This window comes from Heloderma suspectum, chromosome 7, assembly GCF_057233095.1.
Source record: "Heloderma suspectum isolate Gila_16-S chromosome 7, 16-S_ref, whole genome shotgun sequence".
NCBI classification, from domain to species: domain Eukaryota; kingdom Metazoa; phylum Chordata; class Lepidosauria; order Squamata; family Helodermatidae; genus Heloderma; species Heloderma suspectum.
The window spans coordinates 45,558,680-45,582,829 of NC_139464.1; the positions used below are offsets into that span (position 1 = coordinate 45,558,680).

The 24,150-nt window shown below is 40.6% G+C and overlaps 1 protein-coding gene across 7 annotated transcripts in view; it reads right to left on the bottom strand.

Moving 5' to 3' along the window:
* Positions 1-502: 502 nt before the first annotated feature.
* SLC25A17 (solute carrier family 25 member 17) overlaps positions 503-24,150 on the bottom strand; it is a 30,376-nt gene continuing 6,728 nt past the window's right edge. For 3 of the 7 annotated variants that reach the window (XM_084809939.1, XM_084809936.1, XM_084809938.1), the window contains 9 exons: positions 21,337-21,397; positions 10,308-10,374; positions 9,389-9,540; positions 8,706-8,822; positions 6,168-6,313; positions 5,759-5,854; positions 5,186-5,248; positions 4,732-4,814; positions 503-3,237 (listed from right to left, as the gene is read on the bottom strand). In XM_084809939.1, coding sequence (XP_084666065.1) covers positions 3,090-3,237; positions 4,732-4,814; positions 5,186-5,248; positions 5,759-5,854; positions 6,168-6,313; positions 8,706-8,822; positions 9,389-9,540; positions 10,308-10,374; positions 21,337-21,382 — 918 coding nt within the window. In that variant the 5' untranslated portion in view covers positions 21,383-21,397 and the 3' untranslated portion in view covers positions 503-3,089. Of the gene's footprint in view, positions 3,238-4,091; positions 4,815-5,185; positions 5,281-5,758; positions 5,855-6,167; positions 6,314-8,705; positions 8,823-9,388; positions 9,541-10,307; positions 10,375-21,336; positions 21,398-24,150 lie in introns of all 7 variants that reach the window. The other 4 variants (XM_084809937.1, XM_084809940.1, XR_014784304.1 and 1 more) reach the window with 3 other exon arrangements.

Consider the following 24,150-nt stretch of genomic DNA (forward strand, 5'->3'; position numbering starts at 1 on the left):
GGAAGAGACAGACGTTATCCAGAAGATGTGTGTTTATTATGGCATGTCTATACAGGATCCCCCCCCCCTCCCCCGCTCTACTGTACTGTTGCAGGATATTGGAATCAGACATAGAAACACAGTGTGTGTGTGTGTGTGTGTATCTGTTCTTCCTCTCGCACTTCTGGCTTTCTATTAACATACTCTATCAGACCCATAGGAAACTCCCTTTTGTACAAGTTCTATGTAGTGTTGCCAGTATCAGATTATTAAAATACTAGCACAGGTGAAGTCAATGGACAGAGCCTGATTGGCTGGGAGAAGGGAATAGCAGCAGAAAATCTTTGCTCGTCTGAAGTGCATTGCCACACCTGCCAAGCAGAATATCCACACATATTTTAGGCTCCCACAGATCAACTCAACATAAGCCAAACCACATGAATGTCATCATAAGGAGAAAGCATGGACAAATAACACATATGCAGAACAAATAACACCAGGTAATATAAACAGGTGAGCCACATTTCAAGATAAATAAAATACATATTACATGTATATTCAGTACATGATTAGAGAATTAAGCATTTGCATACAATTCTTCCAATTTACAGCTGGAGAATGAGAGAAGTGACTTATCCAAGTCACAAACACAAAAGCCAGCCTGCCTATGCTAGACATGCACACATAGAGCAAGCTAGCCATCCAGCTGTGCCAGTCCACCCTAGCTGTGAACATGTGCAACACATAAACACACCAGCCAGACCATCCATGCCAGGCATATACATCCCAGGTACATGCAAATGTGTATGTCATAATACTAGAACCCGGGATCATCCCACAAAGCTGATTAGTGGGCGATTCATAAAAGGAAGGACGTCTTCACACTACTCATAGTTAAACTATGGAATTCACTACAAGATGTAGCGATGGCCACCAGTTTGGATGGCTTTAAAAGGACACTGGAGAAATTTATGGAGAAGGCTATCAATGGCTACTAGTCATGATGGCTATATGCCACCTCCAGTATCAGATGCAGTATGTGCACCAGTTGCTAGGGAACATGAGCAAGAAGGTGCTGTTCCACTCATGTACTGCTTGAGGATTTCCCCCAGACAGCTGGTTGGGTACGGTGTGAACAGAATGCTGGATTAGATGGACCCTTGGTCTGATCCAACATGGCTCTTCTTATGTTCTTATGTCACATCCACTCAGGGCACTTGGCCAGCCTTTATCATCTTTATCCTCTTTATGTGCTTTATCCTCTGCTCCACTCCCTTGCTGTAACATCAAAGTACAACTGTGAGCCATGTGGCCAAAAACGTTCAAGTTCTGGCACTGCCAGTATGCTGTTCTTTATTCAGGAGTGATTCATCAGCAACAGAACAGCCCATTGCCTTTGGTGAAAAAGCCATAATATGACTGGTGCTAGGCACACTTACAGAAATGATGGTCTTATTCTGCTTGGTCTCTTTTGCATTTTGTCCCAAAGATTAACAAAACCATTTTGGTATTGACAAGTAGCCTGGAAAAGCTGCCCAATAGCTTATGATCAATATGCAAGTGGTGTTTACTCTCTTTTTCACTTAGCACTGTCAAAGGAAGTCAGTAGTCCAGCATGGGAGTCTTATAACTGAGTTTAGTGTTTTGTATAACACATCCCATTGCTTTGTTGCCAAGAGGAGCCCACAACACTGTGCCAGTACTGGGAAAACCCCAAGCAATGTGGCTCTTTGGGGGGGGGGGTGCAGAAAGGTCACCATGGGGCTGATGTGAGCTCTGTGGGAAGGCAGAAGCAAAGGAGCCTAAGCTAGGGAGCCTGTGTCATCAGTTTCTGAAGGGACCATCAAGTCAGTATTGCAACATTTGTCTAAAAATTGTAACCCACCTTTGGTGCAACCCTTTCCCACTCTGCTGTAGTTATGGCCACAAAATCCTATGTACATCAAGCAGCTACAGCAGAGGTTTAACAAGGCTGTCTGTTTCTTAATGCTTCCTCATCAAGTGTATTATTTACAATAAAAGCTCCTGTGGCACATTAAAGAATAATGTACTGTGACAGTGGGGCCACAGCCTACTTTGGCAAATGCACAAGGGCTACAACCCATATAAGCTTATGTCATAATAAATGTGTCCTTAAGGTGCCACAACCCACTGTTCTCTTTGCTTTAAACAGACTAACACAGCTACTCCTCCATACATTTCCATCTATATATATTCATGTCCTTTGTTGTACAACACAAATTACTGCATCTTTAAGTTAATAAAAAGTGAAACCCCAAGTCTTCATTTTATGTTTGATATGTCATGTAACAGAAGGAGAGAAGAAAATGCAAGGAATTATTCAATTTCTTAAGCTTCAGGAATCCAACATGAATAATGATATGGAAGTTCGATCAGTTCCCAGATGACTTAACTTCAACCATTGGTGAATATTATAAAATCTTAAGAAAGTAGATTGGCAAATAATATAGACTAGAGCATTAAGATACTAAGAAAGCTGGTGCTTAAAAGAACACATTCTGATTGCATTCACATAGTTCTTAGGCCACTACATGGGGAGGCAAAAGAGACCACAAGACAGCTCTTCTAGGACAACTCTTTTTTTTTTAGCCAATAAAAGAAAATAAAGCTTATACTAAAAGCATAGTTCTCTATGAAGTCCTTTAATGGGCCACTCATGAAGAAGTTATACAATATCAAATCCCTGAAACACAATCTGATAGCAAATGGAGAATGAATGATGGAATGGTACTTTAAAATGCAAGAAAAATTGAATACAATGAGAAATACCCTCATTCCCACAGAGAGAGAAACTAAACCCAACCAAGGAGTATAATGAATGTTTCCATTTTACTTCCTAAATCCAAAACTCCAAGAAGATGATCAAATCATCCTACAATGACTGGCAGCAGACACTTCAGAATACACTTCAAGCATACTTTCAGGCATATTCTGAAGCATTCATTCAGAATGAGAACATAGTAAAATACTATTGTAGCCTTTGAGATGAAACCGTCTATGGCATGCAGTCATTCCCCAGATTGTGCCTTTCTAGTTTCCCAAAAGTAATTTCCTTTTCCTAAGCTTAATGTGCTGTAGAAGCCCATACTTCAGTTCTTCAATGAACGCTTTAATCCCATGACTATGAAAGTAGCAGCAGTAAGTTTTTCATAGACTAGGAACATCAGTGCAGCAGTGAGGACCGTTTGGAGCAGCTTTGCTTCCAGCCCTTTATAGAGTCCTGCTAATCCGAAGCGCCTATAAAGAAAGAGGTTTAATATATAGAAAAAAAGTACCTTCAGTTATAACAACATGGCAGGTAATTTCTCATTTCATCCACAATTTATGACGAGGGATGACAGCCCCTCTCTTCATCAACCACTACTAAAGATCACTAAGGTTTTAAGGAGGTGATGTCCATTGACTAGTCCAACTATTATCTTTGTGCATGACTAATCATGAAAGAAACTAAACCAAATATTTTGCCCACTAAGAGCTGAATACAAATCTTACAGCCAAAAAATAGCAAAGATGTCAAAGACTATTGAATGCTCTCTGCTATGATGCCCTGTGAGCCAGCAGCCTATTGCCTTTATGTAGCTGCCCAAGGCAAACTATACACTACCATTTCTTCTTTGTAAAGAGATATTGGGATGGCACATTTTCAGCAGAGAAGTGGCAGAAAGGAGAGAAACCTAAGCTTCCCTCACTTTTTGCTTCCTCCCACTGCGAGTCCAGTTTCCAGGCCAGTGTTTATTGCAAACATCTTGTCTATTTGTTTAAAAAGTTTTGTGTACTGCCCTTCAGCAAAGCTTCTGCAGCAGTTTACAAAAACAACAACAAATTCCAAAAATAAGACATTAAGAATCATAACGTGTTTAAAACTATGTACATTAAGACACATTAAAAAGCTAGAGAGAATAACAAATGTCTTTGCCTGGTGCCAAAGGGATAACAACATTGTTATCCTTTTGCCAGGTGGGCCTCCCTGGGAAGAAATTCAATGAATGGGGAAGAAATTCAGTGAATGGGGTGCCACTGAATTCTCTCTCCAAGGTTCTCTCTGGTCATCAAATGGTGGGGGCACCTAGAGGATGCTCTCCAAATATTACCTCAATACATGTGTAGGTTGGGTCTGGAACCTTGGCTAGAGGAAAGAGTACCACTTCTCCATTGGAAACCATGTCCTCCTGGCTTGGCACCAAAGGCCTTGAAGTGGGCTTCACTTCTGGAGGCAGAAGTAGTATTTACTATTTTGGCAGACCTTTGGGATGAGGAATATTAACAGCTCCCCCTTTTCTTGCATGCTGCTTTTCATGCTGTTTTTAGTAAACTGGGTTGATATATCTATATCTTATCCTATCATAGGATTGTTTTATTGTTGTAAACTGTCTTACATGCCTATTGAGTGGAAAGCTGGAGTAAATATGGGGGGATAGATAATTAGGTAGTCAACAGAAGTAAACATTACATTTGGGAAAGAATGGCCAGCTTTTCCGTATTATTTCAAGTGTGAAGAACCAAAAGGCTCCATAGAGAGGATTACTGATCTCGCATGAAAGTGTTAACACTTTAAGATCAAATGTTTAATTCGGAAAGAAATTTCTTTGTAAATATTTAGCCATTTATAGTCAAGACAATTGTACACAATCCACAGTAATTTATCAGGGATATCCAATTGGATAGGAGGAACCCAATATTAAGATCCATATGTACTTATGGTTAGAATATTTTTAAAAATACAAAGCTTACTTTATTCTCTGTCGAAGAAGATAGAGAACATTTTTAAGACTACCTAGTCTCTTGTTTTCAGGATTCAGTCGGTGATGTCCAAACTGAAAAGGAGACAAAATGAATAGTTTTTCCTGTATTATTTTCCTCCTAACTTCTTTTTGGGGAAGTGTAACACCAGAAAAACCAGTGGCATTTTGTAATTTCAGGCACGAAAGAACAATGAAGAATACCGTGAACAAGCTTTTTCAATTCTATTGTTTGCTTATCTAGACATAACAATTCAGTACAATGATTTGTTTACTATGATTAAGATCTGATATCAGGGAACCAGCCCTGTATTCAACTAGTTCTCACGTATTCAGTACTAATATGTTCTTTCTTCAAGTTAGAACTTCACACCCTCCAGAAATTATAAAGAGAGCGTGTATGTATCTGTACAATTAAAAATAAAACTTTCATCAAGGAAACTCACATGCATCAAAATTATGGAGATCACCAAGGCTGTAGTGGTAGAGAACACCAAAGAACAGAAATCCTAGAAAGAAAAGAATATGGGGCTGCCAGGCCCTATCCCCAGGTAGAAAGGTGACATACAACTTCTATGTAGGAAGGCAAGTAAGAAATCCTGACTAAGTGCTAAATGAAATTATGCAGTCTCCATTTTGGCTAAGTTGCCTTTAGAACTTTAGAACTAGGGGAATCACATGTAGCTAAAACACAAAACTCTAGATCAATTACATATCCCACCTCCCCGCTCCCAAATAAAATTTCTATTTATGTTCAGAACCAGAAACCCACATTTGATGCAGGTGGTTTTGTTGTTGTTGCAAACACAACATATCCAAGATTAATTAGTGATGATTACTATTAAACAGTTTCCTAAAAGTTTCTTGACTTGGTTAAGCTGTCCTCTTCTACCACAGCAATAAATTAAGAACAATCAGATGGAATAAATGTTGGCCTGTTTGAGCTGTAAAGTACTGGCCAAAGGTAATTATATATAGAAACAATAAAATAAAAGTGATTTGGTGAAATGGATACCTACCCGTAAAATTGACTGTACTGTCTGCATAGGATAAGTGAGGGTAGTGGCAATCCCCTTGGCTATTGCTCCAATGACAAATGCATCCAACGAGGAAAGCTGTAACAGTATAAATAAATAGTTACCTGAATGCAGAAACAAATCTACCAATATTTAAGCTTAATCATAGAATCATAGAATAGTAGGGTTGGAAGGGGCCTTTAAGACCATCGAGTCCAACCCCCTGCTCAATGCAGGAACCTAAGTCAAAGCATCCCTGATAGACGGCTGTCCAGCCTCATCTTGAATGCCTCCAGTGTGGGAGAGCCCACTACCTCCCTAGTTAATGAAGTAGGTAAAGAAATATTTTTATGGGACCAACTTCTGACATCAGAATTTAACATCATCTTGATTTCAGGCCTTGAAATCTCACCTGCAGTTGAGTCTTCAAAATCTTCCGCTTAAGCCCTTCATAGAACATGAATTGTATGGCAGGATTGAACACTAACAGAAGTGAGGGGAAAGTACCATTCCACAAAGCCAGGACTCCTTCATCTCTTCTTATCTGATTAAAGGCATCTGATGAGAAAGATGAAGAGGGGCAACAAGAATCTTTAACAGCCTGCTTGCAGTTAGTTACACCTTTTGTCTGCCACCCTGTAATACATTTGGCGGTCTAGCATCATTCACTGTAAACTTCCACATTTGCCTTCCAGTCTAGGGCAGTATTTAATGGAACCTCTGCCCTCCCGCTGATTGTGTTGCAGCAGCAGGACTGACCACTTGCAGAATGGAGAGTTAGCAGTTCTAAAATTAACCCTTCCCTTTCTGCAAATTCCTTCTGCCCCGTTCTGAAAATTAGCATTTCTGCTCATTTGGGGTTGCTTTTAGAACCTCTAGCTCCCCACTGCACTTGCAAATAGTCTTGCTGGTGCATGAGCACAATAGCATACTGCCCCTAGACAGGAAACTCAAAGTACGTATTTTGTATTCCTATTCTCTTTACATCCTGATTTACTACCACCATCTTTCTTTTGTACTTCAGGTATTGTCTAAACAAGAAGTATATACAAATCAGTTGATATAACAATTGAAACATGTCAAGTTGCAACTACACAGAGCCTTTGTACTACTAGGGGAGTTTGTACACCTTATCTCTGTATGTATCTAACGTAATTTAACAAGACCAGTTACTTGAGGATTAAATGCTCACCCATCTTTTCAGATGGAAGGAAAGGTACTTACCGGCCAGATCAGTGTTTTTTCACAACTGAAAGCAGACCTCCATATTATTTGTTTAGCAGTTAGTCATAGATATTTGAAATTTCAGAACTGAGCATCATAGAGATAGAGGGCATAATATATGCATCCAGATGAGTTTAGCTGATGATTCTAGTGAAATATAGGAGTCAGGGGTTGATCAAACAGCTGTGATTTCTTTTCCCAATTCCTAGCCACCATCTTTATTTATTTATGGAGGGAGCAATCCTATGGTCATTAGACAGTGGCTAGACGGCCATAGGATATCCTGTTTTCCAGGAACCGACCTCCCCCCACTTCTGCGCTGCCTTGGAGGCAGCTCGGAACAGCCTCATCCTCTGCTCTCACAAGAGGAGTGTAGAGCGGCTGAAAAGGGGCATGTCTGAGGGCATTCTGGGGCAGGGAGGGTGGAAATGCTTGTACGACACACCCAATGTGTCGTACAACAGCCTCCTTCCCCACTCAGCCCTCCCTTCCCTCCCACAAAATAATCTCTGGAAGGCTGGGGGACCCCATGGAACAGATTTAGGTTGTGTGCAGGGAAGAGGGTGGAGGAGAGGAAGGGGAAATCCATTCACACAATTTTGAATGGAACCCAGTATTTCTATCTTTTTTCAAGCATGAGTGAATTTGTATGAACAACACAGCTCTACAAGAGGATTCTTGAGTCATGAATAATTAATATAGCGTGCATGTTATTGTGCTATATTTATAATGCTTGATCTCAAAAGGCAGATATTTCTAACATGGTTTGCTCTTCACATATGAAAAAAGTCTTTAACTACGTATTTTAAAAAGTTGAATGCAATAAGATAAAAACTAAGATTCTGTATTAAATTCTGATTTTATTTTAAACCAGTTTCTGTAATTTCTGTAGGAAATTAAAAAGTTATAACACCCAGTTCAAAATCTTTAAAAGTCCACTTTAAATTTACAAACTCCTTTAAAAAAAAAAATCCATCCTGCAAGCTGGAATGTATGTAACTGTTTTTGCTACTGGATCCTGAACCCCACCTCCATCTCATCTGTTAGATATGTAAGTTTACACCACCACTGAAGCAATGCCACTTTAGGAAAAAGAGACACACAGCATCTTTAGAGCAGTAGGGCTACACTCTCTCCATTGAGTTCAAGTATATCATAATTCTCTAGGTTGTAACTCTAAAATAAACGATTTTGCAGCTGAGGTAGAAGCTCGCTGTTCCTAGTGCTGATTGCCTGCTTCTCCCAATACTGCCACCAGAAAACCTCCCTCCCATCCCTTCAGCAGTTTTGCAATTTGCCAAATATTTCCTTTTTATAATTATTAGTAGGGGACAACTGACTGATTAAATGTGTGGCACTTTTCAATTCTATATTTCAAGGGGGATAGGCCGCCTGAAGCATGGGAGAAGAGAAAGAGAAGTGATTCCTGAGTTACTGTTGGATTTGCTGGTATACATATCTGATTTCATTGACAAATTCAAGCTCGCCCCATCTCAGAGGAATGAGCTATGAGCTCTCTTCTTATAATATGTCTGCCTTTACTCTTTGTTGATAATCCACTTTGTGGTTTTAGAATGGGCAGTGTCCATATATTTGTTCTGAAATGCATAATAGCAAATGAAGACACTTGCCCTATTGTCTGTAGTGCAAATAAGAGCTTGCTATCAACAAAGCCATCAGCCCAATACCAACATGAAATCTCCTCAAAGAAATAGCAAATGCCTACCTACAATGCCGTTGTAGTTGGTCGGTATAATCTCTTCATTTCTAAATTTTGCCCCCTGGAGTTTCAGACGGGTGTTCACTACCCAGAGTGGAGTAGTCAACAATACATTCACTACACCTGAGGCAACACAAACAAAGGTAAATAAAAAGATGCCTAAGAAAATTTAAAATAACAACCAGAATTAATCCTCACTTTAGCTTCAATGTACAAAATAATTAATATAGAAGAGCACATCCCAAAAGAACAGCAGACACACAGACTGAGGATTTTAAAAAGAGAGACACATGCGCAGAAAGGGCAATGACCTTGCCTTGCTCTAGTTCTTCACCATATTGAGAGTTGGCAAGGTGAGGTGTGATGATGTACATAATCTGCTATGCCAAGCAGGAAAAGCAAGTTTACTTCTCATAACAGGAACACACCTTAGTACTCACAAATACATTCTCTGACTTAATGCAAAGTAAAGTAACATAGGTAGAAGAGCTCATGGCATGTAAAATAAAAGGCACTTCTTTACAGAACAATATGAAGGATTGCATATGAAGAAAGGTGATGAAGCAAGTCTTCATGTAAATCTTCCAAGTTCAAAACACACAGATACAATGACTTTAAGCTAAGTTCATGAATTCATTAAACCCCTCAATTTCAACAAACCTGTAGCACATCTGGTAGGATTTCATTACCTGCAACCACCCCAAGAACCAAGTCTTTTCCTGTGGTTGAATGATGACCTTTGACCCACAAAGCTTTTAAACTGTTAAATGTATAGAAATAGACAAAGTTGGAACAACAAAGGCTGGAGATGACAGGGAACCACCCTCGATATGGTGCAAGGCTGAGGAACAAACAAAAGCAAAAAGTAAAAATCATGCAACCGCCATTGGCAAGAAGCAAAGCAACAACATCTGCAGCCTGACCCATACCGAAACATTCACAATATTTACCTGCAAAACAGGTTTTGGGTAGGCCTTCAAAAAACAAAGTGACTGACTAAACTGTAGACCCAAATATCTTTTATTAGTAAGAATGGTGTTAAATCTAATTGAACTCAGTAGCACTTATTTCTGATTTAATGTGTGCAGGACCAAATACGTTTTACTGATGGACAAACAGAAAATAGTATCTAAAGTTGGAGGGGGAGAAGCAACAGCATCACCGTTCAAATATTTTCTGTCAAAAATCATTCCTTATTATATTATGAAGGTTTATTGACTTGCAATAAATTACTACAACTATTTCTTATCATAATTAGCAACATTATTCAGTTCACAATGAGGGCTTTAAAAACATGGGGAGTTTCAGCCCATTCCATGCCTGCCTGGGAATTCTTACTGTAGCACTAAAAAAAGTGTTGCAGCAGTTCTCTTACTAGAGAGTGCTCGATTCCTTGTTTTTTATTGTAAGTAAGGGTGTTTTGAATTACAGAACAAATATAATCACAAACAATTCTATAATGTGCTTTTTACACAATCCCTTTTTCAATGACTTGTATTTTTATTAGATCATACAACGACTGGACTCTAGGGGTGCCCTCCTGCCTGATGCAAATTACGGCCTGTGACACTGAGTTAGTTCTACTTCAGTAAAAGGTTCTGTACTTACAGGCCTTCTTCTTTTATTATCTCCAACAGAACCGTGTGCGTTCTTTTAGATTTGCGTTTTTCATCAACTGGAAGAAAAGTTAAAATAATTACTCATTACTCATTCCAATATCGACCTGAGGGCAACTTCAGGTGTGATGGTATTTTATAAATAAACAATTGTTTTGTATTGTTTTATGCTGCACTTTGTGGTTTTAATTTATGTGAACTGCCCAGAGAGCTTCGGCTATTGGGCGGAATAGAAATGAAATAAATAAATAAATAAATAAATAAATGGTAAAGCAGGTGGGACAAAAACTACAAGTGCCTTGCATTTCCCATCTCCAGACTTCTCTGTTTCATGTTAAACAGAACTTTTACTGTCTTACTAATAGACCACGGGCTATACTTCCTGGAAGATGGGCTGTTGGCTAGGGATGGGTTGCACCTCACAAAGGCTGGGAAGAATGTGTTTGGCCACAGCATGAAGAACTTCATCAGGAGGGCTTTAAACTGAATCCTACGGGGAAGGGAGATGTAATGTTGGGGGTAACAATGGACGTAGGCGCATGCACTGCAATGGAGAGAACAGCGCTGATAGCGCCCAATAATAGTCTTCAGACACATGTAGGAAGAAAGCCAGACTATGAAGCACATGGTCTTCGATGTCTATATACTAATGCCCAGAGTATGGGAAACAAACAGAACGAACTTGAACTCTTAATACAGGAGGGAAATTATGACTTGATAGGTATAACTGAGACTTGGTGGGATGACTCTCATGACTGGAATACAGCAGTTGAAGGATATAACTTGTTCAAAAAGAACAGGAGGAACAGAAAGGGAGGCGGGGTTGCACTGTATGTGAAAAATACATATCTCTGCACAGAAATACAGGAGGAGGAGCTTGGTAGCCCCATCGAGAGCATCTGGGTTGAAATAAATGGAGCAAAGAATAAAAGGAACCTGGTGGTCGGAGTCTACTACCGGCCACCCAATCAAGGAGAAGCCAAGGATGAAACTTTTGAAAAGCAAATAGCCAATGTTTTAAGGAAGCATGATGTAGTAGTAATGGGGGACTTCAATTTCCCCGATATTTGTTGGGAGACAAATTCTGCAAAACATGGCCCCTCCAGGAAATTCCTGACTTGTGTGGCGGATAACTTCCTCCTACAGAAAGTAGAGGAAGGAACTAGAGGATCGGCTATCCTTGACTTGATCCTAACCAACAGAGATGACTTAGTGGATAAAGTAGCAGTTACAGGAACTCTGGGGGAAAGCGACCATGTTGTACTTGAGTTCTTGGTTCTAAGGGAAGCAAAAGCCGAGTGTACTCAAACGCGTACCCTGGATTTTAGGAAAGCTGATTTTAATAAACTCAGAACAATGATCAGTAAGGTCCCATGGCAAACAATACTAGCGAGAAAAGGAGTCCAAGATGGGTGGGAACTTTTAAAAAAGGAAATTCTCAAGGCACAATCACAAACAATTCCAACAAGAAGAAAAGGTGGAAGACAACAGAAGAAGCCAATGTGGCTTCACAAAAAGCTTAGGGATGACCTGAAAACAAAAAAGGACACATATAGGAAGTGGAAAGAACGCCAAGTAACAAAGGAAGAGTACAGGCAGGTAGCACAGAATTGCAGGGATGGCGTCAGGAAGGCTAAAGCGGAGAACGAGGTGAGGTTAGCGAGGGATGCTAAAAACAACAAAAAGGCTTTCTTCAGCTACGTGCATAGTAAAAGGCAGAGGAAAGAAATGGTTGTTCAGCTATTAAATAAGGATGGCAAAATGATAACAGATGACAAAGAAAAGGCAGAGGTGCTCAATTCCTACTTTGGCTCAGTCTTCTCCCAAAAGAGGGTCTATGACCCCCCTGGCAAAGGCGAAGTACAGGCTGAAGGGGCAGGATTGCAGCTTGAGATCGACAGGCATATGGTCAAGGAACACCTCATTACTTTGAATGAGTTCAAATCTCCAGGGCCAGATGAACTGCATCCTAGAGTCATAAAGGAACTGGCAGAAGAACTCTCAGAACCGCTGTCTATTCTCTTTGAGAAATCATGGAGGACCGGGGAAGTGCCAGATGACTGGAGGAGGGCTAACGTTGTCCCTATCTTCAAAAAGGGTAAAAAGGAGGAACCTGGGAACTACAGACCAGTCAGTCTGACATCAATCCCTGGGAAAATTCTGGAGCAGATCATAAAGCAATCCATCTGGAAGCACCTTGACAACAATGCCGTGATTACTCGAAGCCAACATGCATTTGTCAAAAACAAGTCCTGCCAGACAAATCTGATCTCATTTTTTGATCAAGTCACCTCCCTTGTAGACCGTGGGAATGCTGTAGACATCATATACCTCGACTTCAGCAAAGCTTTCGACAAAGTGCCCCATGATATCCTGATGAGCAAACTAGCTCAAAGTGGGCTAGATGAAACAACGATCCGGTGGATCCACAGTTGGCTACAGAATCGGACTCAAAGAGTGCTTATCAATGGGACCTTCTCAAGCTGGAGAGAGGTAACGAGTGGGGTACCGCAGGGCTCAGTCCTGGGCCCAGTGCTCTTCAACATTTTTATTAATGACTTGGAGGAGGAGGTGCAGGGAATGCTGATCAAATTTGCAGATGACACAAAATTGGGAGGGATAGCTAATACTTTGGAAGACAGAAACAAAATTCAAAGTGATCTGGATAGACTGGAGCGCTGGGCAGAAAACAACAGAATGGCATTTAATAGGGACAAATGCCAAGTTCTGCACCTAGGAAAAAGAAACCAAATGCACAGTTACAAGATGGGGGATACGTGGCTCAACCACACTACGAGCGAGAAGGATCTTGGAATTGTCATCGATCACAAGCTGAATATGAGCCAACAATGTGATGTGGCTGCAAAAAAGGCAAATGCTATTTTGGGCTGCATTAATAGAAGCATCGCTTCCAAATCCCGGGAAGTACTAGTTCCCCTCTACTCAGCACTGGTTAGGCCTCATCTGGAGTACTGTGTCCAGTTCTGGGCACCACACTTTAAGAAGGATGCAGACAAGCTGGAGAGGGTTCAAAGGAGGGCAACAAAGATGATCAGGGGACTGGAAACAAAGCCCTATGAAGAGAGACTGAAAGAACTGGGCATGTTTAGCCTTGAGAAGAGAAGACTGAGGGGAGATATGATAGCACTCTTCAAGTACTTGAAAGGTTGTCACAGAGAAGAAGGCCAGGATCTCTTCTTGATCATCCCAGAGTGCAGGACACGGAATAATGGGCTCAAGTTACAGGAAGCCAGATTCCGGCTGAACATCAGGAAAAACTTCCTGAGTGTCAGAGCAATACGGCAATGGAACCAATTACCTGGGGAGGTGGTGGGCTCTCCCACACTGGAGGCCTTTAAGACGAGGCTGGACAGCCATTTGTCAGGGATGCTCTGACTTGGATTCCTGCATTGAGCAGGGGGTTGGACTTGATGGCCTTGTAGGCCCCTTCCAACCCTACTATTCTATGATTCTATGATTCTATGAGAGATACGTAAGCCAGCCACCAATTAAGAAATGGAATAAACTACAGAAGTAGTATTTTGGACAAAATGGAAAAGAAACTTGTGCTTCCTGCTCATCCCACATCTGTATCATGTCTAAAGCTGCTTTGAATTCACTCCACACAGCAGTGGCGTTGTTAGAAGAGGGGCCACCTGGGCACAGGCCTCGGATCTTTTGAGCTGTCCTAATTGCCTTTTTCCCATTGACTTGCATTGGAAAACAAAAACGGCCATAACTTGCTTAGTTTGTATGATAGATACATGAAATTTGGAGGCTTGGTAGCCCCCATGGAGCTGATTGAATCTGCCAAATTTCAGGCAGTTAGGTCCAGTAGCACTTGTGCTAGTCACAGGTAAAATTTGCTATTTTCAAGAAACTCTGTCAAAGCAAAGAGGTATAATTTTTTTGTGCTTCCGCATACATGCATGGAATTTGGGGACCTGGCAGCCCCCATACAGCTGACTGAGCCTGCCAAATTTCAGACAGTTAGGCCTAGTGGCTTTTGTGCTAGCCACAGGTAAAATTTGCTTTTTCCAAGAAAATCTGTCAAGTAAAGAACTATAATTTCTTTGTGCTTCCACATGAATTCATGGAATTTGGGGACCTCGCAGGCCCTATGGAGCTGACTGAACCTACCACATTTCAGACAGTTAGGTCCAGTGGCTTTTGCACTAGCCATGTGTTAAGTTCCCTTTTCTCAAAGTCTAAAACAAAAAGTAAAAACTGTCAAGTCACCCAGGGGATTAGAGATCCTAATCAGGTGTTTAAGGTGACCATTAGGAGGTCACTATCCCTAATCTCTGGGGTAGGTTTTTTGTTTTTGTTTTGAGGGGCAAAAAAACTCTCTCCCCCTACTTTTCTTTTTTGCTCTTACATGCCCACTGTTGGGAGCTTGCCTGCAATGAAATTTTGAAGAGGGAGAAGGAAGGGAAGAAAGAGCTCCATGTGAAATACTGGTATTTCACCCAGCACCTGATTTTACTGCCCCAAGCTGGAACCTTTGGCTTCTGCAGAAGTTTAGTAGCTTCAGTACAGCAAAGGATCCAATCAGCCTCCACAAACTTCTTTCTCCCCCTCCACTTTAATTTCTCCTAAATAGCTACAGAACTCAAATTATTCCAAAAGGAGGGTTAGGACTATGTGGCATCATGATCAAGGAACTGCTAAGGCTTCTGAACAGGTTCTACAGTTTTAAAAAAGCTAGGAAAAGCCCTCCACCTCACCTCATAAAGTTAATTTAAGTATGTGCAATCCTTGCAAACCCTGCACAGCCTCCTAAATTCCTCTTTAGTACTACCTCTCTGAAAGGAGCCACTTGGCTTAGGGAATTCTCTCTACCCCCCACCCCTGCACTTCCAATCACCATTCTTCTTTTCATCTTCCTTCCCCTATCCCTTTCTTTCTTTCTTTCTTTCTTTCTTTCTTTCTTTCTTTCTTTCTCTTCTTTATTACACCCAGAGAATATCTTGGGGAATTCTTAAAGAGAATTCTCTTCGGTGGGCAAGAGAAGTTCTGAACGGTATATGACTTTATACAGACAGACAAGAGGGCTGGTTTTTCTCCTTCTGCTCACTTAAGTCTTTGAGAAAAGTGGGTTCACATGGTTGCAAAGAAACAAATCTGGGGCTGTTTTGTTTGTCAGTTGCCATTATCCAGCAATAGGAAGGGCTGTAGCTCAGTGGTGGAGCACATGCTTGGCATGCAGAAGGTCCCAGGTTCAATCCCCAGGATGTCCAGGTAGGGCTATGAAAGAATCCTGCCTGAAACTTTGGAGAGCTGCTGCCGCCAGTTATTATCAACAATTCTAGGTGGACTAGGGTTTGACTCAGTATAAGGCAGCTTCCTATGTTCCTATGAACAGAAAGCTTTAATTTTTTAAAAAGGAGTCTTTGGTTTGTTTTTTTAAGTGGAGAGGAGATAAATATTGCTAATTCATGCAATCCTATGTATGCCTCCTAGGAAGTCCCATTATGTTTAATGAGGCTTATCCTCAGGAAAGTGTGCATAGGATTCCAGCACAAGTTACTTTTGCAGGGAGGTTTGCACCTTGATGTTCTGCATGTGAGTTGTGAGCATGGTACTGCAAGCTTAATACAGTGCCTACCCAATTCCGTCTAATGAATTGACTACCTTTTCAGCTCAGTCCTATGCATGTTTTGTCATTTGGGGGTTTGGGGTGTTTTTGCATGAACTCTAGCTTCAGTGGTGAGGGAAAGGCACTTAGTACATGCTCAGATTTTCTCCATAACTTAGCCCTAGTTTTGAAAACAGACTCATTGGCTAAATCCTGGTGAAGTCTTGGCACAAATAAATTTATGGTGAGGAAGGTACAATGAGAGCTTGTGCATAACAAGGAGGAGATAGAGAGCAGTTGCACAAAACAAGACATCTGTTTTTATGAAGAGTTGCTGGAGGATGGTAGGATGAGGAGGGATGGTTGCATGGAGGGGAACAGAATTGGTAGGGGGAGATTGTAAGTGCTCAGTGGTGAAAGAAAAACATTCTGCACATGCTCAGAGGCACTCTATATTTAAGAACATAAGAAGAGCCATGCTGCATCAGACCAAGATCCATCCATTCCAGCATTCTGTTCACACAGTGGCCAACCAGATGCCCATAGGAAAGCTACAAGCAGGACATGAGTGCAATAACACCTTCCTACCCATGTTCCCCTGCGGCTGACACTGGTGAAATGTAAATAAGTTCTAGTAATTCTAAATTAGAATGCATGTATATCCTTAAGAAACTTTGCATGTTTCTTGCCTGGGAGACACCTCTAACGACCTGTGCATTTTCATACAAATTTACCCAAAAACTATCGGGGAAGGGGTGAATAGAAGGGAAAGCAAATCACTCCCTCCCTCAAATTGGAGAACTCCCCTTCCACATGAACTGCTGCACCTATCCTTCTGAAACTTTGCTGGTTTCTTACTTAGGGACAACTGTAGGCTGTCTGTAATTTTCAGAACAATGGTCCACAAGAAACATAGGGAGATAAGAATGCCCTCTTTTGGAGACCTCAAAATGTCAAGGCCACCCTTGCACAAAAAACCTTGTGGCTAGCATACTGAAATTTGGCAGACATCATATCCTCTGATGGGACAATAAATCCTCAAATTTTTATCCAATTCTTCCAAGGAATTAAAATGTTATTGGCAGTTCCCTTTAAAAGAATATCAAAATATAAACCCTGCACCTATTTTTCTGACATTGGGCAGGTGTAATCCCCTTCTAGGGGGCTACTATGCCTGAAATTATCATCCAGTTTTGACCAAAAGAAAAAAGTTAGTTTTTTTCTAATTTCCCATGGTAGTCAACAGGAAGCATAAAGACTCATTTTTCCAAACATTGACTCAGTTTGGTGCTGAGCTGAAGCGGTCTGACTACAAATTGGCCAGAGCAGAAGCAGGATGTTTTCCAAAATGCTGAATTGGGGTCTGAGTTGAAGTGGGGTGGGGGGTCAGTGAACACTTATGTATGTATGTAATCTCTACACACACGCAAGCACACGGCATGCACACACACACACACATATATATTAGACATGCACTTAGACATATATATGCAAAAATGTGTTATGGGCCTGTGCCCCGGATCTTTTAAGAACCTAGCAACGCCCCTGCCTCACAGTTAACTAATTTATGACTTCTACAAGAAGTGATCACATTCTTTCCCAGATTTCAGTTTCAAAAGTCTCCTTCCTCTGCCTGGTCTCGAAGACCCAAACACAGAATTTCAAAAAAAGGAACATATGCTAGAGATCACTTGAGAACATCTTCACACTTCTCAATACCATTTCATATGTTAGACCAGAGCTTTCCAAACTCTTCATGTTGGTGACACACTTTTTAGACATACATCATTTCGCAACACAGTAATTCAGTTTTTCTAGCAAACTGGAGGTTAAACTAACCCGTTATAAGAGATATGGACACATACATAAATTGTAATAACAAAATGTATGGGGACACAACATATCTCATGAAAACCTTTAATTTATATTTTTAAAAATATATGATTTGTAAGATAATAACATTGTTGTCATTTATGAGTAACAGTATGTAAATATGTGCAAGAATTTTAAAAAGTTGAGTAACACCAATAACTACTTACCATTTTAATGGGATATATGAGGTTGATGGGATGAACACAGCTTTTCAATAGTTGGTGGAATATTAGATGAAGACACTCGATTTTGTCATCAAGCATTTTTAAGCTTCCACATTTCATTGTCTTTAAGTTTGCCATCGTTGAAAAGGATACTTCACAAATGTATGTAGTAGAAAGCAGAAGAATTTTTAACACTCTTTTAGCTATGTTTGGATGCATTTTTGAAATGCGAATCCAAAAGCTGTCTTAGTCACCCTCCTCATACATCATTAACAGATTTCGATCATTTTTTATGTCAGCTAATTCTTCTTCTTCAATAAGTGAAATCTTATAGATCAAGACTATGATCTGATCCAATCATAGTCTTGGATTTCAACATTTGGGAAGTAATGATGAACTTTCTCTCCAAGCAATGTTAAATGGTCAACAATTTGCAAGCTGATATCACATTTTAGCTGGCACTCAGCAGTTTTGGAAAACATTTCAAATTCTTCTTTCACTTTCCTTTTCCAAATTGCTATTTTGTCTCTCATAGCACACATTTTATCTACTGCTGTTAAGATATTTTCTCCTTTTCCTTGCATACTGGTGTTTATTTTATTCAGATGTTCAAATATGTCAGCAAGACATGCCAATTTTGTGCACCAAAGTTTGTTTTGAATTAGATCGCAGAATTCATTTTGCTGATTTTCCTGAAAAATTTAAGCATAATTTCCCTCAATTCGTATACACGGCAAAGCGCTCGACCTCTTGAGAGCCAACAAACTTCTGTGTGTAGTAGAAGCTTTTTAAACCTTGCCCCCATTTCTTCACAAATAGGAGCAAATAATCTTGATTGAAGAGGTCTACTTTTAATGTCATTGACCATTTGAACCACTTTGTTCAAAACTTTTCTTAATTCATTTCCAATGGTTTGCGCGACTAGTGCTTCGCAATGTAAAAAGCAATGAGTAATTATAATATTTTCATTCTCTTTCTTTGCTAAAGCTATAAAACCTTTTGTTGAACCAACCATTGAGGGTGCGCCATCTGTGCATATTCCTACACAATTTAACCATTGCAAATTATTTTCCTTCATGAAGCAATATATCTTCACCTCTAGTTCTCATTGGAAGTTCAGGACAACACAAGGATTGCTCAATAATTCTGTCAGTATGAATGAAATGTATAAAAAACAGTAATTGTGCTAACCCACTGACATCTGTCGCTTCGTCTAATTGCAATGTAAAGATCATATTGTCTTGAAAAATATCCTTCATTTGCTGCTTAATGTCATCAGACATGTCTTGAATACGTCTTCCAATCGTGTTATCTGCCAAAGGGATTTTATTAACTTCTATCTCAAATCTGGGCCCAAATATTGTTCGAACAATAGCACAGCAAGATTCCTTTATGGTGGTTTTGGCAATAGCGTTTCTGGCAATTATTTGAGCAATCAAGTAACTTGCCTTTTGAGCTTTCTCTGATGTCTTCATTCTCTTTGTGAATGATGCAGACTGCTTCTTTATAGATTTTGAAAGCTAATAAAGCATTCTACTGTTTTTTCTGACAAATGACAGTGTTTTGAGGTAAAATGACACTTTAATTTATTTGGTACCATACTTTAATTTGCAAGTATTTGCAAGCCACAAACTAAACACTGGGGACAAGGATTGTTTTCATTACCAGAAAATGTGAACCCCAGTTTCATATAATCTTTATTGTGTAAACGAGGCTTAGAAATTGTTCCTTTACACTTCTTACGTACTAATACAGACGGTTCAACAGCTGATTCTTGCATAGTTTCCTCTATAGCGGCTACATTTTGTTAATCGCAAATGTCATCTTCACCAGCTTTCCTTTTCTTAATTAGAAACGTATCCATTTTACGGGTAATTCAACTGCAATGTAACGAATAAATCTATGCGGATTTATTTTTAGGTCTTAGCATTAACTAAATATGAAAATAACAGGACTGTTTTTAGCGCTTATCTTTCTCTGTTTTTTCTTATGAAAATAACAGCACCTGCGCTCCACTCCCACAGTAATAAAGTGAAATAAAGATAGGAATCAGGACCAGGAGAAAATGTGAAAAATAAACAAAATTAACTAAAGTATTTACAATACATATTAGGACACATAGGCCCAGGTAGGAGCTCAGCTGCAAAAACACATGAAGTAGAGAAGCAAAAGTCCAACAAAAATGGTGTAAATATATATGTCTCACTACAAGGCTATATTGCTGAAAATATTTGCAATGCCTCTGTCCAGAGTCCAGTTCCAGCACTCTCCAGTGCTATACTGCTGGTGGGTGGTCAATCCACAATTACAGCAGAGTAAAAATAAAAATAAATGGCAGAAATCAAATTACAAGTGCCACATAGTGGGTGGCTTGCTGTTTGCCACATTGGGTTTGGGAGGGTGGCCTCCCTTCAGCCAGCAGCAGGTGGGTTGACTGGGTGACAGCCTGCATCTGCGCTCGCCCGGGTGATTGGGAGCACGCTGATTCCAAGGCTTCTGGCCTCCACTGAGCTCTGTTCCGATTGGCCAAGATGACGGACAGCCCGCTCGGTGCAGTCCCAGTCCAGGACCTCCGGGGGACTCCTCTGCTCAGCACAGCCGAGAGTTGGGGGTGGTGTAACTCACAACTAATTGCTCCATTAAAGGAGTCTCTGACGAGAATTCCGAATTCTCCACACTCCTCGTGCAGCCAGCGTTACCACACTCCTCGTCGTACCTTAGCTGCTTTAACATTAGCTGCTTTAGGAAGTTCCAGGGGAGGGGCCAAGGGAAGCAAACGCGAGTAAGGGAGCTCCGCAGTGCCCTTCCGCACAATTTTCTGCATTTTGAGTGACACGCCTACACACTGCCGCCAACACACTAATGTGTCACAGCACACAGTTTGGAAAGCTCTGCTCTAGACATACCAATCTTTTTCTTCCAAACATTGGAGGTACATGTATGGAAGCAAAACTATGTGTGTACTTTTAAAATATGAGCACATCTTCTTCCATTTCTATTCATGGGAATAAGGAGTTGTATCCAATGTTAGTCTAAATTATCTAACTTAAGTCCCACTCATTTCAATAGGTCTACACTGTTTCCTTTGGAAAACTTTCTTCTAACCTGAGGAAAAATAATAGCTGATTACAAATTGCTAATGTCAGAACTGCTTTAGAGGTAACTTGGACAGGAGAAACCTTGGTTTAAAGCCCTGCTCAGCCATGAAGCTCCCTGGGTGGCCATGGGCAACCCATTAGCTTACAGCCTAAACCACCTCACAGGATTGTCATAAGGATAAAATGGGACAGCTCCATGTATGCTGCTTTGAACATCTTAAAGGAATGGTGGGTTATGAATGCAGTAAATAATAAAAAGCCAAACTGAAGATAACATTCACAAATATATAACAGTATATTTTTGCTTACCTTGAAGTCTTAATCTAGCTGTATCCAGAGGAAAAAAAACAGTCATTGCAGTCACACTACCCTAAAAGATTTAACACAAAAAGTTAGCTTTATTGTACCAGCACAAAAGCCTCCAAATATTTCTGTATATGAACAAACTTCTTGTTAAAAAATGCAGGCTTTTGCCAGACTAAACTTCTGATTCTAAAAACAAAACAAAACTAGAAAAATAAAGTTCCATTTTATATCAACGGTACTTACTTTCAAGCAAATTAATTTGGGATTGAGGTCTTGTACATAATCAATACATACTGACTTTTTAAAAAAATAAATGTATAAGTCACCTTTTGGCCCAGACAGGGCCCCCAAGGTGACTTACAATGAAAGTCAATATAAAGACTTTAAAAAACACAAACAGTTTTAACCCTTTAAAGCATTACAAACAACAGAATTAAGAGCCGGAGAAAATCTTAAAAACAGTGTGTGGTGCGGAGGGAATACATTTAAAATCTTTAAAAGCCATGAGGAACAAAAATGTTTTAAACATTCATCTAAAACTGAACAAAGGGGGGCAGTCTAAGAGGAAAAGAATTCCACAGGCATGGTGTTGCCACAGAGAAGGCCCTATCTTGTGTTCCCACCAACCTAAACTCTCTTGTTGGTGGGATATACAAAAGGTTCAAAAAGCTCTTAAACTATAGGCAAGTTCATATGAAAGAAGGCAGTCTTTCAATATCCTGGCCCAAATCATCTAGGGCTTTATAGGTAAGCACCAGCACCTTGTGCCCAGAAATAAATAGGGAGCCATTGCAGTACAGTTGAAACAAGACCAGTGTGATATAGTTAACAAAGCATGTGTCAAAAAGCAATCTGGATGCCACATTTTGCACTGGCTGCAGTTTCCAAACACTCTTCAATGGTATCCCCTCATAAAGTGTGTTGCAGTAATCTAAATGGGAGGTGATTAACGCATGGATCACTATGGCCAGAACTGCCTTCTCCAGGCAGTTCTTGTGCATTAACTGAAGTTAGGCAAAGGCGTTCCTGGCCACAGCAGCTACCTGACCTTCAAGGAGTAGTGCTGGGTTCAGAAGCAGCCCAAGCTGTGGACCTAATTCTTCAGAGGGAGTACCACCCCATCTGAAACAGGGTGTACCCCCAATCCCAGATTAGTTTGTCTATTGACCAACAGTACCTCCGTCTTGTCTGGACTGAGCTTCTTGTTTGGATAAAACCCATAGTGTGTGATATATATATATATTTGTTGTTGTTCAGTCGTTCAGTCGTGTCCGACTCTTCGTGACCCCATGGACCATAGCACGCCAGGCCTTCCTGTCCTGCGCTCTCTCCCGGAGCGTGCTCAAGTTCATATTCATTCCATCCGTGATGCTATCTAGCCATCTCATCCTCTGCCGTCCCCTTTTCCTTTGGCCTTCAGTCTTTCCCAGCATCAGGGTCTTTTCCAGGGAGTTTTCTCTTCGCATTAGGTGGCCAAAATATTGGAGCTTCAGCTTCATTATCTGTCCTTCCAATGAGCACTCAGGGTTGATTTCCTTTAGGATGGACTGATTTGACCTCCTTGCAGTCCAGGGGACTCGTAAGAGTCTTCTCCAGCACCACAGTTCGAAAGCATCAATTCTTCTGTATAGTTCTTCTGTGTATTCTTGCCACCTCTTCTTAATCTCATCTGCTTCTGTTAGGTCCCTGCCTTCTTTGTCCTTTATCATGCCCGTCTTTGCACAAAACGTTCCCTTGAGATCTCCAATTTTCTTGAAGAGATCTCTAGTCTTTCCCATTCTGTTGTTTTCCTCCATTTCTTTGCATTGTTCATTTAAGAAGGCCTTCTTGTCTCTCCTTGCTATTCTCTGGAACTCTGCATTCAGTTGGGTATATCTTCCCCTTTCTCCCTTGCTTTTCGCTTCCCTTCTTTCCTCAGCTACTTGTAAAGCCTCATCAGACAGCCACTTTGCTTTCTTGCATTTCTTTTTCTTTGGGATGGATTTCGTTGCTGCCTCCTGAACAATGTTACGGACCTCCGTCCATAGTTCCTTAGGCACTCTGTCTATCAGGTCTAATCCCTGAAATCTATTCCTCACCTCCACTGTATATTCATCAGGGATATGATTTAGGTCATACCTGAACGGTTTAGTGGTTTTCCCTAAGTTCTTCCATTTAAGCCGAAATTTTGCAAGAAGCAGCTCATGATCTGAGCCACAGTCAGCTCCAGGTCTTGTTTTTACTGACTGTATGGAGCTTCTCCATCTTTGGCTGCAAAGGACATAATCAATCTGATTTCGACACTGACCATCTGGTGACGTCCATGTGTAGAGTCGCCTCTTGTGCTGTTGGAAAAGAGTGTTTGCTATGATCAGCATGTTCTCTTGGCAAAACTCTATTAGCTTTTGTCCTGCTTCATTTTGTACACCAAGGCCATGCCTGCCTGTTATCCCGGTGATTTCTTGACTTCCTACTTTAGCATTCCAATCCCCTATGATGAAGAGGACATCTTTTTTTGGTGTTAGTTCTAGAAGGTGTTGTAGGTCTTCATAGAACCGATCAACCTCAGCTTCTTCGGCATCAGTGGTTGGGGCATAGACTTGAATTACTGTGATGTTGAATGGTTTGCCTTGGATTCGTACTGAGATCATTCTATCGTTTTTGAGATTGTACCCCAGTACTGCTTTTCCCACCCTTTTGTTGACTATGAGTGCTACTCCATTTCTTCTAAGGGATTCTTGCCCACAATAGTAGATATGATGGTCACCTGAATTAAATTCGCCCATGCCTGTCCATTTTAGTTCGCTGATTCCCAAGATGTCGATGTTCAATTTTGCC